At 43.0% G+C, this 18,205-nt stretch overlaps 1 protein-coding gene across 4 annotated transcripts in view; it reads right to left on the bottom strand.

The window, feature by feature from the left end:
* TEAD1 (TEA domain transcription factor 1) overlaps positions 1-18,205 on the bottom strand; it is a 447,887-nt gene that overhangs the window by 90,076 nt on the left and 339,606 nt on the right. For all 4 annotated transcript variants that reach the window (XM_085648201.1, XM_085648198.1, XM_085648200.1 and 1 more), the window contains one exon: positions 4,790-4,836. In XM_085648201.1, coding sequence (XP_085504327.1) covers positions 4,790-4,836 — 47 coding nt within the window. The remainder of the gene's footprint in view (positions 1-4,789; positions 4,837-18,205) is intronic.

The raw sequence follows: 18,205 nt of genomic DNA, 5'->3' as shown, positions 1-18,205 counted from the left end.
AGTCCATCATTATTTTGCACACCATACCACCTCAGTTTGCACCCAGCCATTTGCAAATCAGATCACACTGTGAAGGGGTTGGATGGGGATAAAGGAAGATGGCGCTCAAGCGTGTGCACTGTGAGTTTTCACTGGAGAAAATTAGATGTGGTGCTGCCAGGTCAGGGGTACCAACCCAAGGAAAAACCCCTGCAATCAAGTGGGAGAAACCCACTTAAGGAAACAAAAGACAAAGGTCCTGCGCACACGTTCAGGATAATACCATCAATAGTACCTGGTGGAGGAATGCAATAAGCTCAGAGTCTGTAGGATTATGAAAAAATGAAGATTGACATCAGGAAAATTAAAGAAAAGTATTCTTTATGTAAGTCAACATCTGACCGATACATAGCATATAATTCATCAGCCGACATGTGTTTCGTCACACCGTGTAAAGATATGACTCTTCAGGGCTAAGAAGGACATAAACAAAAGATGAGTGAGTAAGAATATCAATGCTAGGTCACAAGAAACAATCAGCATGAACGTGCTGTGTAAAAAGCTCATAGTTAAGAACAGACGTGCACCAGAAAATAAAGACATGGAAGACAGAATTCGTGAAAACCAGGAAAAACACCCTGTTGTAGCTGGAATAGCTAGCTACTAATCAAAATGGAGACAGACGTAAGAAAAGTGTGTGAGCAGTTATTTAGAGCCAAGGGACAAGTAGATGTCCTATAAGAGATGAAAACAAGGTTTGAAGATGGTGCAAGGAGAATGAGTCCAACAGTGTCAAACAGTGGTCATGATCAAGGTATACCAAGAAAAATTCAGTAAATAACATGGCCCGTATACAGTCGTAAGATGAAAAATGGTAAAGGCAAAAGAGTGCGTGAAATAGATTACTACGTTACGAGATGAAAACAAAAAATGGACAAGTATACCTTGTCCATATGCGCACAATGCTTATTTCACAAAAACACAGCACTGGTCGACAAATTAAAATGATAGTGGGCTAGGAAAATGCATGGAACATACTAAAGAAAGACAGAAAAGACTGAAGATGTAGACCAAAACGGCCAGCAAAGGATATCATCGAGCTAACAGGAGCATGCGAGCACTGGACAAAAACAGAAGCATGTCACAATTACGTGAAAGTAAAACTAAAAATACAAATACTGGGTAAAGTCACATGAAAATTACAGCAAACATCATCACTTGAGCACAAATCTCAGTTAAGCATGTGTGGAACAAAGAATATGGTGACAACATGATCGTAGAAATAAAGACCTTCCCCGAAGACCATACAGTCAGATGCAAAATTTTAAGGAAATCATAAAGTAGTATTGCACTGTTACAACTAAATTGTGAAGACGAGGCAAAAACAAATAGTACAATGTTCCAAAACGGTAACTATCTATCGTACCAAGGATGAAAATGTGACAGAAACAATCCATGGAAACATCAAAACACATGAAAGCAAGAGAGCCGTGCAGTGTTAGCCAACAAAATCGGGAGAGCGGGAACGAAAACTCGGAAAATAGGAGCCGTGAAAATAAGGAGAAATGCCGCAAATGGAGGAAAAATGTGTATGAAGCAAGTACCTGTAAACTTAATCGTGAAGATCGTTCCTGAGTATGGAAGGCGAAGGGTGCGGTGCGATGGGACCGACAACCCGACGTTGTGAAGAAGGCGGCGATGTGCACCAGCCACTTGGTAAATTGACTGTACACTCTATGGATATGTAAAGGGCCTTCAGTGCTAAGATGAAATGCAACGTAGAATAGAAGAAAAAGAAAAAGAGAGAATCAGGGTAAACAAACTAAAAAAAGGCACTTGTTATAATCGCCACCTCCTTCTGTGCGCTAACCCACACGAGCTGTTGTCGACTCAACACGCGTCACCAGGATGACAGTGTTAATCACTCCCTCACTTCCGTTCGAACATACTTCCGCGTGCACCGCGCGTTCTAGTTGTTTATTCCACCACGAACACACCCTCTACTTAAACTTCCGATTCCACAACCATGATGTTCCCACATCTTGGAATCGGTGGATCCATTACCCGCGATCCACAACTCACTCGGTAAGGATTTTCCCCGCTTTCCCCACTAAATCCACTTTGATTTTATTTTCTGACCCACACCAGGCTCATTTGTGCCCTTTACATATCCATAGAGTGTACAGTCAATTTACCAAGTGGCTGGTGCACATCGCCGCCTTCTTCACAACGTCGGGTTGTCGGTCCCATCGCACCGCACCCTTCGCCTTCCATACTCAGGAACGATCTTCACGATTAAGTTTACAGGTACTTGCTTCATACACATTTCTCCTCCATTTGCAGCATTTCTCCTTATTTTCACGGCTCCTATTTTCCGAGTTTTCGTTCCCGCTCTCCCGATTTTGTTGGCTAACACTGCACGGCTCTATTGCTTTCATGTGTTTCGATGTTTCCATGGATTGTTTCTGTCACATTTTCATCCTTGGTACGATAGTTACCGTTTTGGAACATTGTACTATTTGTTTTTGCCTCGTCTTCACAATTTAGTTGTAACAGTGCAATACTACTTTATGATTTCCTTAAAATTTTGCATTGACTGTATGGTCTTCGGGGAAGGTCTTTATTTCTACGATCATGTTGTCACCATATTCTTTGTTCCACACATGCTTAACTGAGTTTTGTGCTCACGTGATGATGTTTGCTGTAATTTTCATGTGACTTTACCCAGTATTTGTATTTTTAGTTTCACTTTCACGTAATTGTGACATGCTTCTGTTTTTGTCCAGTGCTCGCATGCTCCTGTTAGCTCGATGATATCCTTTGCTGGCCGTTTTGGTCTACATCTTCTGTCTTTTTCGGTCTTTTCTGTCTTTCTTTAGTATCTTCCATGCATTTTCCTAGCCCACTATCATTTTAATTTGTCGACCAGTGCTGTGTTTTTGTGAAATAAGTATTGTGCGCATATGGACAAGGTATACTTGTCCATGTTTTGTTTTCATCTCGTAACGTAGTATTCTATTTCACGCACTCTTTTGCCTTTACCATTTTTCATCTTACGACTGTATACGGGCCATGTTATTTACTGAATTTTTCTTGGTATACCTTGATCATGACCACTGTTTGACACTGTTGGACTCATTCTCCTTGCACCATCTTCAAACCTTGTTTTCATCTCTTATAGGACATCTACTTGTCCCTTGGCTCTAAATAACTGCTCACACACTTTTCTTACTTCTGTCTCCATTTTGATTAGTAGCTAGCTATTCCAGCTACAACAGGGTGTTTTTCCTGGTTTTCACGAATTCTGTCTTCCATGTCTTTATTTTCTGGTGCACGTCTGTTCTTAACTATGAGCTTTTTACACAGCACGTTCATGCTGATTGTTTCTTGTGACCTAGCATTGATATTCTTACTCACTCATCTTTTGTTTATGTCCTTCTTAGCCCTGAAGAGTCATATCTTTACACGGTGTGACGAAACACGTGTCGGCTGATGAATTATATGCTATGTATCGGTCAGATGTTGACTTACATAAAGAATACTTTTCTTTAATTTTCCTGATGTCAAACTTCATTTTTTCATAATCCTACAGACTCTGAGCTTATTGCATTCCTCCACCAGGTTCTATTGATGGTATTATCCTGAACGTGTGCGCAGGACCTTTGTCTTTCATTTGCAAATCAGTCTTGATCCTGCTACAATGGGAACAGTCCAGACCAAACTGTCAGGCCAGTGCCTCTCTGAACCAGAATACAAGCAACCTAGGACCGGTTTTGGCCTAGTTGGGTCTCATCAGCGAGGTCTAGGTTGGTTTCCACCCCTCCGGGACACTTGTAATTAGGGCCTAAAGTTACATTTTTAGGACAAAGAGCTGGCTCTACTTTTTCTCATATTTTCTTATACACTGGTGTTAAAAATAGGGACTGCTATTCAAAATGGTACATTAATTTGTTGGACCCCAATAAAGAAGTTTCTGTTAAATAGGCACTAACATTAATAGTGGAAAAACTGGTGGTATCATTGTTGCTGCCTGTCATTGCCGCATCTTCATTTCAAAGTATACAGAAAGCGATAGATGGAATACTTGAATTAATCAAGATGGAATACTTGAATTAATCTCAGCCACTGATAATCCTCAGTAGTGGTTGTGGCACTGGATATCTGAAGCACAGAAGACTTTTAATACAGTTGTGTATCATCAGTATATTGGTGAATCTTGATGCTGCTATTTATGATTGGAGCTCCAAGTGGCTCCATGTATAAGGTGAATATGGCAGGAGACTGTATGGAGCCCTGAGGGACTCTGCAAGTGATAGGGATCGTTTCTGACCTGGAAATGCCCATGTGAACAAACTGGTGTTGGTGTCAATCTTTTGAGGTTAATAAATGAGTACAGTTAAGAAATAAGAACTATGATTGATTGATGCTTGCAATACACAATTTACTTGTCCTGAAAGATCACAAACATGTAACTTGTAGGACACATACAAACATGCATTCACACATAAACAAACACACACACACATGTGCACTCTAAGATATATGTAACACTTGATTGTATTGTGAAAACTGATGTTTTTGTAATGACAAGCCTGCTAGATTGACAAATTGTTGCAAAATTCACTTTTGTTTGGTTTGTAGTTCACTGCATTTCTTTTGCAGCATGGGTATCACGTTTGTGGAATTTGGCCTGTTTGGTAGACTTTTCCTCAACTCTTCCCTCTCTAGAGGCAGTACTTTACTTTTCTACTCACACCAACCTGCCTGCTATGATGTACATGGTCTATTTGAAGGTTTTCACAATACTTACTCTTGTGAAGATCCAGGCTGCCCACTCTGTATCATTCCCGACCAGAACTAAAAAAGAAGCATGGAGCATTACAAATTAATAATACAATCTCAAAATCATTTAGATGTTTTGTCTACTGTCACCTGTAAGTTGTCTGACATTCTTTTTTCCTGGGAACGAGCCACTGCCTTGCTTAGCAAGGACCTGCTTCTATCATAACTATAATGAACGACATCCTACATGCCCCCATCAACTCTTCATAGAATTGATGAAACTTAACCACCTTGTTGAAACATGAAATGCTTGCAGTGGCGTCCTTTTCAAGTCCAAAACCTATTGGAACACTTGCAGAACTCCAAGAATAGGTGCATGGGAAACATGAACAAATCAATGTGAAGAGCAGCAGTATAGCCTGGCTTAGAGGCAATAAATGTAGACAGCCAGAAAGCAAAACAACTTAACTTAAGCAGTAACTATCTGAAACAACCCCACCCCTTCATACAAGGATTGTACCATCACTCTTGCATTTAAAAAGATGCATTGGAAAAGTTAATAATCACTCTTGTTATTGAAAAGTAGCGCTGGCAAAGTCAATATGTCTGTCTTTGATTTGACAACACATGCAAACCCAGGGATGGAGAAATGTATTTCCATGCAGTAGTCCAATAAACTCAGACTTATTGACTTTGTCAATGCTTGGTATAGTGGTGAAGGTTGTGATGTTGGTGGTAGCGAGATAGTGGGTGTGGTATTGGGACTGGTGGCAGCGATGTTGGCTGTAATGGGGATTTTGGTAGTAACAGTCTTTGTACTGTTGATGTGTTATTTATAAAACTGGTATTAGATATGTGGTGCTGGTGGTGAAGTTATCAGCGGTGCCTAATTTGTAAAAGAATAAGTGTTGGGCCCAAAGTTATGCTCAGATGCCCGCGGCTGGCACTCTCAAATGTCAAGGTTGCTGAATACCAATGCTTCATTGTCTTGAGTCCACCTCATGCCGTTCTCATCCTCCACCAGACACTCCCTGACTTTTTATCTCAATCTTTCAGGTTCTTTTTCACCCCTGCTTTGGTTTTTTGTGGCTGTTTTTTTCCATATTTATCTTCCTCCTTCAACGCCAGTTGTGGCACTGGTGGTAGAGCGGCATTGGTGATAATATGAATTTGGTGGTGCATTGTAGAGGTGGTGTGATACTTGTGTTTGTGATACTAGTAGTACTACTAGAGGTGGTGATGTTGGTTGTATGAGTGTGACTGGTGGTGGTATTTATTGTTGTGGTATTGGTGGAACTGTTGTATTGTTGGTACTGGTATGGTAATAGTGGTGGTGTCTAATTAGTATGGTACTAGCAGTGGTATTATTTGCGGTGGTATTTTAGGTGGAGTTGGTGGCGGTATTGGTTGTTGTTTTGCGGATACGGGCAATGAGCTATTGGTGGAATGTGTGGGATTGGCGATATGTGGTTTTGATCAAATTGTGGCACATGTCACATATGATGATATTTGTATCTGCATTGGTTGTATATGTACTGGTGGCATTTGTGGTATGGTATTGTTGGTGATATGAGTGGTGGTGCTATTTGTATATGTGATTTTGGTGGTGGCAGCATTGGTGTCTACATAATATAAAGACCTGAAAATAACAAAAATGTGATGGCTGGGTGTACTATTTTGATGCGCAATTGGCCCAGATACATTGCAATGCAAGCACACCACACAGTCAATAGCATGAAGTGAGAGAGACATTTGTTTGGGTGGAGCCAAACCCCACTTTATATACATGTTTTATAGAATTGGTAAAGAAATGTCTAGCAACAGCTAAAGTTGTCCTTAGTTAGACCACACAGGGGACTTAAGAGCTACTCTTCAGAGAGGATAGTTCATCACTCCAGATTCTCCTGTCTTCTGCTCTAATTTATGACTCGCCCTCCGCCCTAATAGTGTGCACAAAATACAGCAGCAGTCCCCCTCCCTGTGCTGTTTGTGCTCTGTTGCATTCACCTCACTCCTTAGATCCAAGGCTCTACGTTTGTGCTAAACAAATACAGCTGCATACATATTGAAAAGGCTGAAAAGGCTGTATAGCAGAAGATAAGATTTAAAAAATACCTATGCCAGAGGAAACTGTCTTTTAGAGAAGGAAAAGTGGGGTTGAAAACAATCTATAAAATAATAATAAATCAGATGTTTATGTGCTGTTGTCTATGAAATTATGTAAGTACATCCTTCTAATGCTGGCCCCATGAATTCTTCATATAACAGGGATCATGACTGGTGAGACAGAAACAGAAACTGTTGCGACAGAATTCTGTAGCTGTCAAACCTTGCTAATGAGCTGGAAAGAATATTGAACAGGCCTTGAAAAGACTTAAAATGTTGCTAGACCTGCAGGTCTAGTAGCCTGAATCGCTGCTTGACCTAACACTAATCCTCTCGACTCATGATCTGGAGACACAAAGATGGGATGCACTTTCTGAAAGAGAAAAAGAGGATGTCTCCTTAAAGCACTGTTCTGAGCGAAGGGTGTGCTCATGGGTAATTCTTAGCCAAGAGAAGCAAATGTCTGTTTCAGTGAACTACTCATGGGGGATGCCTTAGGTGGAAAGAAGTTAGATTTAAGTGAGAGGTTTGCTCTTATAAGCGCTTTAACACAAGAAAAGCGTATGAGCTACAGGCCTCCTCAAAAGGAGACTGAGTCTGTGAGCTACTGCTTCTGGGAAGCACTTTAACAATTTCTATATAAGACAACTGCTCTTGCAAAGCACTATGTCAGAATGGGAAAATGTCTCTATATGGCAGCTCCTACGAAGCATTTTCACAAGTAAAGAGCATGTCTGCATGAAAGGCCCTTTCATATGAAGGACATTAACAAAAGAATGTTAATGTGAGACCTGATCCTGGGAAAACTCTAACAAAAGCATAACATGTCTGTGCGAGATGTTGGCTTCATCTACTAATTAATTACAAAGTTATTCAAATTTGCTTCAAAGAGTTTAACTGTACAGTGTTGGTAGAAAAGGCTGCATGTTCTGCCCTAATTTGATCTCCAATGCAGCAGCCCCATCACCACCAAGGTCATGGTGGACTCTGAGAGTCTTGCACTGCTTTCTAATTTGCAAGATCAGAGGTGTTGCCCCTACGCTGGTGAAGCTGCACTGTGCATTGATACCACTATTAGAGCCTCAGCTCTCAAGGGAATAAATCAGCATTATCTTGAAGGGTAGCGAGAAACCAATGGTGCATGCCAGAGCACACCAGTCATTGAGATTTGGGGGACTTGATCATCTTCATTCACAGTTCTGTCTGAGTGAAACCTTGTATTCTGAATGAAGTAGTACTAGCTAGGCCATTATTTTTCAAAAGAAGATGGCCTACGTGACGCCCACTCAGACATCAAAGCTTTGTGTTGTGTTGGACCACAATATTCACAAGACACCTTGCCAAATTATGCACACCAAATTGCTTTTACAAATCAACAGAATAAAAGCAAAACTGTGAGTTTTGCATAAGACATTTTCAGATTCGCTGGTTTATTGATGGCATACGACAAGAGCAAGTGAATTGTTGAAATTATCTTTGGATTGTCTTTGATACCGTTAGCAAAATGCCCCTTTTTGTCTGGTCACCCCCACTTTTTGGTAGGTTTTGTTGCTGGTTTTTGGACTCAGCCCACTAGGACACTGCTGTCCAGTGCATGTGCTGCAACTAGTAAAACATGTTGATACTCTTACCTTAAATGTCACAAGTCCCTAGTGGACTATAGCAAACATTGTGCCCCCACTAGATTGACAATGCAAAATGCCTCTGTAGCCTGTCTGAGTAGTTTTAAAACTGCAGTTTCAAACTGTCAAAATAACTCCTTTTGACAGGTCTGCCTTTTAAATATTATTAAGTCACCCCTAAGCAGTCCTTAATGCACAAAAAGCAGGTTGGCTGTCATTTAAAATACAGACATGTAAAATGTAATGTAAAACATGTTCCTACAGTGAAAAGGCCCTAAAAGGCTATTTTCACTATAGAGGGGTTACCTGTTCAATAGGAAAGTACTGGGATATAATAATAAAAAAAAACTAATGTGATATGCACTTAGAAACTGGGGAAGTCACAATTGTACTAAATATTTTACATAAGGTACATTTAAAAAGCCACCTTTTACCTGCCTAAAGACTCTAGAAAACTTTGCATTTGCATGAGTTTCCAGCTGTCACCCAGGAGCCTAATCATACTTTGATGAGAGGAACTTTCTCCTAGAGCTGAAACAAAGGCCTTGGGTGTGGGGAGGAGTTATGTTTGTCTGACAGAGTGACAGAGTGACCATCTGGGCAGTGCACATGGAACTTCATTAACTTCCAAAAAGCCTACAATGTCACAGGAAGATGTATCTAATACCTGGGGCTGTACTCTCCTTTGTCTCACTAATCAGCCAGGCACCAATCCCAGTGGGAGAGGATATGCTCCTAGAACCAGTTTTGAGTGTCCACAAGAGAGGGTTTGCTCACCTCTTGGGCATCGGGTATAAACAAGTATGCAAAAAAGTGATGGATGGAATACTTGAATTAAGCTCAGAAACTGGTAATTACTCAGGTTGCATCCCAGTCCATTGTCATTTTACACCTCAGTTTGGACCCAGCAAAATGCAAATTAGTCTTGACCCTTCTCCAATAGGAAAAGTCCAGCATGAGCTGCCAAATTTACCCAAGCAACCCAAGACTGGTTTCACCATTATTAGGGTACATCAGTTGAGCACAGCTAGATTCCAGTGACACAGTGTGCACGGAACCCACGTGAGGGCATACCCATTCCACTCAGGGCAACACATTGAACTATACAAAAAAGAATGCCTGGAATGCTGGAATTAATCTCAGCCACTGGTAATTACTTGGACCACATCACAATTCATTGTTATTTTATATTAAGACAGAAGAAGGACTGCACCAGCTCTTGAGTCCTCTGATGAAAACTCTTACGGGCTGCACTTGCTCCAAATTGTACCCAGGACAAAGAAGTGGGCTTGAATGGTCATTTGGCTGACCTATTAAGCTAAAGGGAGACAAAAGCTGCATGAAGCACACTTTTATGGAGAAGCCCAGCTGACCATTTACCACTGGACCTGCCCTGGAACCTGCTGGTGGCTTCTGTTGGAGTGCGTCCTGACCCCAAGTACTGCTCCTGAGGTCGTGGAACCCTTGACTGGGGTCAGAGTGTACTCCTCCTACCTAACCCTAAAACATAGGACTTAGAAGTTTTTACTAAGTTTTTGCCTGGAGAACCATCGAGGGTCTGGGACCAACATGTCAGTCAATACACTGAGGGTGCATTGCAGGCGGGCCTGACTCCACTATAGCTCGCGCTATGTTCTTCGCTTGAAACACGAAATCTGTTGATGCCAAAGCCCTCCTCTGTTCATAATTGCAGCTTCATCGGTACTGCCATTGAAGGAGACCCGTGATGGCGAAACCCTCCTCTATTACCAACTGCAGTTTCGTTGGTGCTGCCATCGAAGGAGACCTGATTGACGTCGGAGAGTCCCGGACCTCTGCTGAGTAAAAACTTTAACTTCTCCTTCCAGAGCTTTTCCCGCCTGAACCAACGGCTTCAACGAGGCTCCATTTTGATGCCAAAATCTGTGACCGTAGAGCCCCTTCTGCCTGCTTTCACTGAAGGCTGTTGACGTCCGGAGGTAACTTAAACAATGGGATGAACATCATCCTTGTATCTAACGTGCTCCATCGCAGTCACCCTGAAGATTTACTCTTGAAGTGGTCAAGCTCAACCAGATAACCACAGTTAGTGCTTAACACATTTTGGTGCCATTTGCATTTAAAACTTTCAAAAATCATATGTCAAGTACGCCTCATTGGACTTTTGCCTTTTTGTTAATTAATTATTCTTATTTTTCATTGTTTATTATTTTATTAATTTTTATTATGCTGTGTCTTCCACTTTCAACTGTTTTTCTACTTATAAATGCATTACACATTTTCTTAAGTTAAGCCTGTCCACTCTGTGCCATACTTATCAGGGGTTGAGGTCAGGTTTAAATCACTGAAACCTTTACTGAACCTTAAAACAATAGTGACATTATTACTTGTGGTGGACTACCATCCACTCCAACTAACAGTCCAACTTCTCATACTAACCAACAGAAATTTGACTCAAATAAGTGCTCAATACAGATTATTTTGAAGCCTTGCATCGGTTCAACCATAGGTAAAGTGGTTATTCGTAACAATTATTTTGACCTATGGTGCTTCGGTTTCGTTACCTATTAGCGCAAGACTTTGAAACTATTTTTTGATTACCAATCTAACCCTGCTTATCGAACCCAAAAAAGAGGTTATTAGTCAATTGTTTAATTATTTACTTTGAACCTTTTGTTGATATTTTGAAATGAAATACACAATTAAATCTACCTACACGTTTATCTATCTAAGTATCTACCTATGTATCTATATATATCTGTCTGCCTGTTTATCTCTCTAACTATCTAAAATAGATAGAGATAGATGCATGTCGGTATTTGTAAGTGTAGTAATAAGCACAGGTTCCCACATTTATTACTACAATGCATATGTTATTAACACAAGAGATCTTAAATAACTTGAGAAACAATTGATTTACCCCTCACCGAATCATTCTAAAATCACGTTGCAGAAGAAAACAACTGAGACCCTACTCACAATTTTATGTCATTGCACAGACTTAATACATTGCGTTCTGGTTAGTGTTAAACATTTTTGTTTATTACTACTGCACATGAAAAACTGGCAGACATGAACCACACTTTTGCCTAGTTCACTGAGTAAAATATGCTATATGTTTCCATTGCTGCGCGAGGAGAAAGGCAAGGATAACTATGATCATATTACACTCTGCACATATAAACTAGGGCCTTGTGGTTTAATATGTCACTAGAACCTCTTGATGGCAACTTTGGATCATATTACGTGGAAGGGAGCGAGAGCGGGGGTGGGGGGGGTAGAGAAGAGAAAGAATGTATTTTTTATATTACATGTTTATTTTAGGGTAGTCAGCTTGGAAAAAGCTTCTTTCTTCAAAGTGAAGCTAATAATGTTCACTGATTGGAATTTGAAAATGTAGGTTTTGTTTCATTTTTACGGATAGACTGATGATTAAATGGACTATGGTGAGGGCCAGTACGTTAATGTGATTATGTAGCTGCAGCTCATTTACCATATAATTATGAATATAGCACATTTGCCACATAAGGTTCATCATTTGCTGATTTCATGAAAAGATTTTCTAGCTCAATTGGATAAAAATAATACTGCCAGAGAAAGAGCTGCTTATTTTGCATTTATTCTTGCATAATTTAGAAAACCTTGTTGCATAATTTGGACTCCCATGCTTCTTGATCCTTGCCACCCTGATAATAATAACGATGCAGATTCGCATTTCACAGGGAACTATGATATATTTTAAGTATTATATAGTTCCCTATGAAATATGGCTTTTTACCACTGCATTTTGTACTGAAAAAGAACCCAAACATCAGTTGTTTTTAGAAATGAACCAGCCACCACTCCATGTGAAAATGTTATATTTAGTTTATTGACACATTTCAGTCGCTCGACCTTTCTCAAAATTCATTTTAACAGGCATGGCTGGCACAGGTAAGAAGGGTGAAGCGCCGAGGGGTGGGAAGTCGACAGATGACGGGATAGGTAAAATTACATTAAAAAATAATAAAACCACTTACCTTGTGCTCACCGCATCACAGTTTCAGCGATGCAGCGAGCGTAAGGTAAGTGGTTTTTATTAATCTTCTGTTTAATTTGACCTATTCTGTCGTCTGTCAACTTCCCCCCCCCCACACCCAGCCCTGTCCCTGCCCCTCCCCACCGCTCTTAACTGTGCCGGCCGCACCTGCATTTTAAACAGGCATACATCTGTGTACATAAGAATATCGCATATCTGTGCATTGACATAAAAGAAACATTGCCTAAATCTTAGCAAGATCATGTGGATTTTTAGAGGAAAGGTATCTTTGAAAGCTTCTTCTTTGTGTCTTTTAGCATAGCAAGGATAGCATTGACCCTGGTGCAAGCAACGGAAATGGTCACTTTGACTGATGTTGGGGTAGCAAAATGCAGCAATTATTAGGGTTCAATTGACCACTCAGGGTCCAGTGTCAGTGAATTATTTGAATTGTAATACCAACTCTGTGGGCATTCTTGCAATTCACCTAGTTTATATTATTCTGTTTACCACCCGTTTCATAATTATAGTACTTTGATCGTATCACAAATTATATCTTAATTCATGTTTTATTTCATTTTTATTTTATTAGTGACATTTTCTGTTTTAAAGTATGTGTTACATTGACAATATTGTTATTATGTTTTAATTTATTGTGGCCATTGATATTATTGTTACTATTTTATTATTCATTGTGGCCTCATGCATATACCGGAAAATTTGGATGTAGCAGATTTCAAAAGTCTCTGAACAATGGTATGAAATAAATAACAGGACCGGCTGAGTTTTAACAGACCGTAACTACTGAACAAAATATATACACAAGCTACATTGATTAGTCAACATTTAGCAGAGCGTTAAGGCTTCAGAATACAAAAATGGAAAGTCCCATTGAACAATAAGCCAATAAACCGAAAATTACCACAGCTTCAAAGAAAAGAAGTGCATGATTTAAAAGCTTTTTATAGAAAAAAGTGATAAAACTGAAATAATCAATATTGATCATCCCCAGTTGATTTACATTTCGTATCTGCATTCAATATTTGGGAAAATATGTTTTCCCTTAAGAAGAACTCTTTAATTGAGGGCTATTACCATCTGCTAAGGGTCTTAACTATTGTCATTTGCTGACCTATCAACTTTGGGGCTGGGCTCAGACAGCATAACGAGGAGAAAGTGCTATTAATAACTGTTAGAACCTGGTAGATGTAGATAAACAGATTATAAACAACTGTGCCTCAATATCGCCACACTTGGACAAGTAAAGACAGCTGCTGCTCTGACTGATTCATGCTGCTGATTCTCACCTGAGAATGCAGGCAAACAACAGCATCTAATGCCAGCATTCCAAGCACTATGATTGGTAGAGCTCAATCCTGCATTCCAAATGCGGCCCTACTTGCAGCTCATTATCCAATCATTGGCATCCAATAACAATGTGACAAGTTTTATCATAATGAAAGTGTGACATAGTTTATTGACATTCATTGGGTGATTTCATTGGCTGGGTGGAAAATGAGACTTGCATTTTTGTTTTCCAAGCTGACCTACAATACATATCGAAAATTCTTATATTCTTGGGCCAGCCGATAAGATTCTCACGGATTACAGATGTAGCACAATTAGGAAGGAGTAGTTTCTTTTCTGTAACTCCAGTTCTGTAGTAGGGGTATCTCTGTTATAGTCATAATCTAGTGACGCCCATGTGCGTGGACCCCGGAGCAATAAAAAATAATCTCTAAAGGTGACAAATCATGCAGACCTGCATACACCTTTAAGAGAGAATTTAATTTAAAGAGAGATAATGCAGCCTATACCCACAGGCTACACTGTCCAGTACTTCAACTAGAATTCCACCAACATCCACAAACAGCACTGCCTGACCAGCTTTTCTCCACATAGGAAAAAACCCTGCCTCTACCAGCAAAAGCCTCTGGAATGATAGAGAGGAAGGAGTGGACAGACAAGCCCCATAGGCTGCCATTATGTGGCTTAAAACAGGATACTGTGCCTTTAAGAAAACTTTCCAGGTTTCCAGAACTTTCCCCAGTATCCCAGAATGCCCAGCAGGTCCCATTTACTTTCAGTTCCTTTTGAAGCCAGACCTGTAGCATTCTACATATGAATAAGTATCTCTCCACCGGGGAGGAGGGCGGGCGCTTATGACTATAACAGAGATACCCCTACTACAGAACTGGAGTTACAGAAAAGAAACTACTCCTTCTGTAGTAGGGGATCTCTGTGTATAGTCATAATCTAGTGAATAGAATGGCAAGCCCATCCCCACACAACAAAAGCGGTGGAGAACACACAAGACACTACCACTACTGTGCGAACAAATTTCGCAGCGAAGCCTGCCCAACCTGAGCATCTGCCCTGGCATCCGTGTCCAGACAGTAATGCGCAGCAAAGGTATGGACCGACTTCCAAGTGGCCGCCTTGCAGATTTCCGCAATCGGAACATTACGCAGCAAAGCCGTCGTGGCAGCTTTGCCCCTGGTGGAATGAGCCTTAGGTTTACCCCCTAAGGTCTTATTAGCCTTTTGATAACACAATTGTATGCAGGACACAATCCACCGAGAAATGGACTGCTTAGAGGTCGCAAGACCAGTCCTGACTGAGCCATAATTAACAAACAATTGGTCAGACCTACGAATATCCTTGGTCTTATCCAGATAAAATTTCAACACCCTCCGAACATCCAGGGAATGGAGAGACCTTTCCGCTGGCGAAGAGGGATTCTGAAAGAACGTAGGTAAAGTTATAGTCTGGTTGACATGAAAGTCAGAGATAACCTTAGGAAGAAATTATGGTGAGTACGCATCACAACCTTAGCAGCATGAAATACAGTATAAGGTTCTTGACAACATAATGCCTGAAGTTCACTCACCCTGCGGGCCGATGTAATGGCCACTAGGAACGCCGCCTTCCAGGATAGGTGCTGCAATGAAGCCTTGTGAATGGGTTCAAAAGGCTCCTTCATCAGTCTGGACAGCACCACATTCAAGTCCCAGGAAGGCGAGGGAAGTCTGACGGGAGGAAACACTTTCTTCAAGCCTTCCAAAAAATCCTTGACCACAGGGATCTGAAAGAAAGAAGTCTGTGAAGGGCATTTCCTGTAAGCGTCAAAGCAGCCAGATGAACCTTAATGGAATGGAATGGAAATTAAGGCCAGACTGCGCCAGATGTAAAAGGTACGGAAGGATGACATCTTCCTTACATGTCGTCGGATCAAAGTTCTTGGACTTACACCAGATACAGAACCTCTTCCACTTGTAAGCATAGGATGTCCTAGTGGAAGGTCGTTTAGACTCCTTCAGTATGTCCATACAATCGTCTGGTAGATTCAGATGGCCATATTGCACTATTTCAGGAGCCATGCCGCCAAACTCAAAGACGAGAGGTTGGGGTGCACCATCCGCCCCCCGAACTTCGTGAGAAGGTCCGGCCTGCATGGACACCGCATGTGAGGAAGGAGAGACCGGTGAAGTAGATCCGTGAACCACCACTGCCTGGGCCACTCCGGGGCGATCAGGATCATCCGCGCCCTGGACTGGGACAGCTTGATGAGCACTGCCGGAATCAGGGGAATGGGTGGAAAAGCGTACAGAAAGCTGTTCGACCAATCGATCCATAGCGCATTCCCCAGCGTCCCCCGCTGGTAGTACCTGGATGCGAAGTCTCGGCATTTGCTGTTTTCGGCGGTGGCGAACAGATCTACGTCTGGAGTCCCCCACCTTGCGAAGAATTCTCCTAGTACTTCGTCGTTTATGACCCATTCGTGGTTTTCCTGAATCAGCCTGCTCAAGGCGTCCGCCTGAGCATTCTGCACCCCTGGCCGTAATCGTCAGTCCTCGGGCCAGCAGCCAGATCGCCTGCGCCTCCTGCGACAGAGTGCGCGATCTCGACCCCCCCTGCTTGTTGAGGTAATACATCGTGGTTGTATTGTCCGTCTGTATCAGCAGCGAGTTGGTCTGGAAGGACGGAAGGAAGGCCTTCAGTGCCAGGAAGACAGATCTGAGTTCCAGGAAATTGATGTGGTACGTCGATTCCAAAGCAGACCACTTTCCTTGAATCTGCAAGTCCCCAGAACGCGCTCCCCAGCCCTGGAGAGACGCATCCGTCACGACACTCGTCGTGGGAATGTCCTTGTGGAAGGGAACCCCCTTGAGGAGGTTTTCCGCCGAACACCACCACTTCAGAGACTGAAGAGCATGCAGCGACAGTCGTATCTTGTCGTCCCAAGAGCCTGTCCTCTGATCCCACTGATCTTCCAAGCACTCCTACAGTGGTCTCATGTGTAGCCGAGAGTGAGGCGTGAGGAAGATACAGGAGGCCATCGATCCCAGTAGAGAAGACACCTTCCTCACTGTCGTCGATGGAGCAGTCCTGAGGTCCTGAGCCTTCCGAAGGAGTGATAACCGTCTCTCCTCCGAAGGAGACACGCTTGCTGACCGCGTATCGATGGAGGCTCCCAGGTACTGTATGCACTGGACCGGGGTCGGGACCGATTTGGACATGTTGACGTGTAACCCCAGCTTGTGCAAGAGAGCGCACGTCCATCGGAAGTGATCTTGCGCTTCCGAGAAAGATGAAGCCTTGATCAGCCAATCGTCCAGATACGGGTAGACAAACACCTTGTTCCTTCGCAGATGTGCCGCCACCACCGCCATGCACTTCGAGAAGGTCCTGGGCGCAGACTTTAGCCCGAATGGCAGTACTGTGTATTGATAGTGATTGGCGCCGACTTGGAATCACAGGAACTTCCTGTGCTTCCGTGCTATGGGCACATGGAAGTACGCATCCTGTAGATCTATGGCACAGAGCCAGTCTTCCCGTTGCAGCTGAGGGTAAATCTGGTGCAACAACAGCATGCAAAACTTCTCTCTGCGAATCCATTTGTTTGCCTGTCGCAAATCCAGAATGGGCCTGAACTCAATATTCAGCACCCACTTGTCCTGAGTAATTTTTCTCCACTCTGCCGGAAAAAGTTGAATGCTTCCCCCCACTGGAGTGGGTAACGGTTGAGGGGGAAGTAGCCGCTCAGGGCTGAGACCCGGCCGGGCCCTTGGTAGTGGTAGTCGCCTGCTGGCCTCCTCTACCCCTCTGGCGTTTCTGGAAGGGCTTCCGGAACTGCTGCTGTTGGTGCTGCTGCTGTCCCGAACTCTGCCCACGCCCTCTGCCCGAAGACCCGAACCGCCTCTGGAACGGGCGTTTCTTCTTCTCGGCCTTCTCCAACCCGACGGCCGTCAGGGTTTCCGCCTCCGCCTTCATGCGGGCCATCTCATCATCCGCATGTTTTCCGAACAGGGTTTCCCCCGAGAAGGGCAGGTTGGCCACTCTGTGCTGCGCCTCTGGTTTGAGGGACGTCAGGCGCAGCCACGAATGCCGCCTCTGGTGGACGCCATGGCAGTAGGCGTGGGCGGCCAACAAGGAGACATCCGCCGCCGCGCCGATCACCTGATTAGAAACCAGCATGCCTTCACGCACTGTTTCCAAGAAGTCCTCCTTCCTGTCCCGGGGCAGCAGGTCCGCATACTGCTGCAGGGACTCCCACAGGGCCCGGTCGTAACGGCCCAACAAAGCCCCTGCACTCGCCGCCTTCATGGTGGTGGCGGCGGTCCCACACACCTTCCTGCCCGCAGAATCCAGCCAGCGGCTCTCTTTGTCAGGCGGAACCGTCGATGAAGGGGCGGTCGCATGTTGTTTCCTCGCCGCC

Source organism: Triturus cristatus, chromosome 3_2 (genome assembly GCF_964204655.1).
Source record: "Triturus cristatus chromosome 3_2, aTriCri1.1, whole genome shotgun sequence".
In the NCBI taxonomy this organism is placed as follows: domain Eukaryota; kingdom Metazoa; phylum Chordata; class Amphibia; order Caudata; family Salamandridae; genus Triturus; species Triturus cristatus.
The sequence above is the reverse complement of the archived record's forward strand: the minus strand, read 5'-3'. Positions and strand labels throughout refer to the sequence as shown.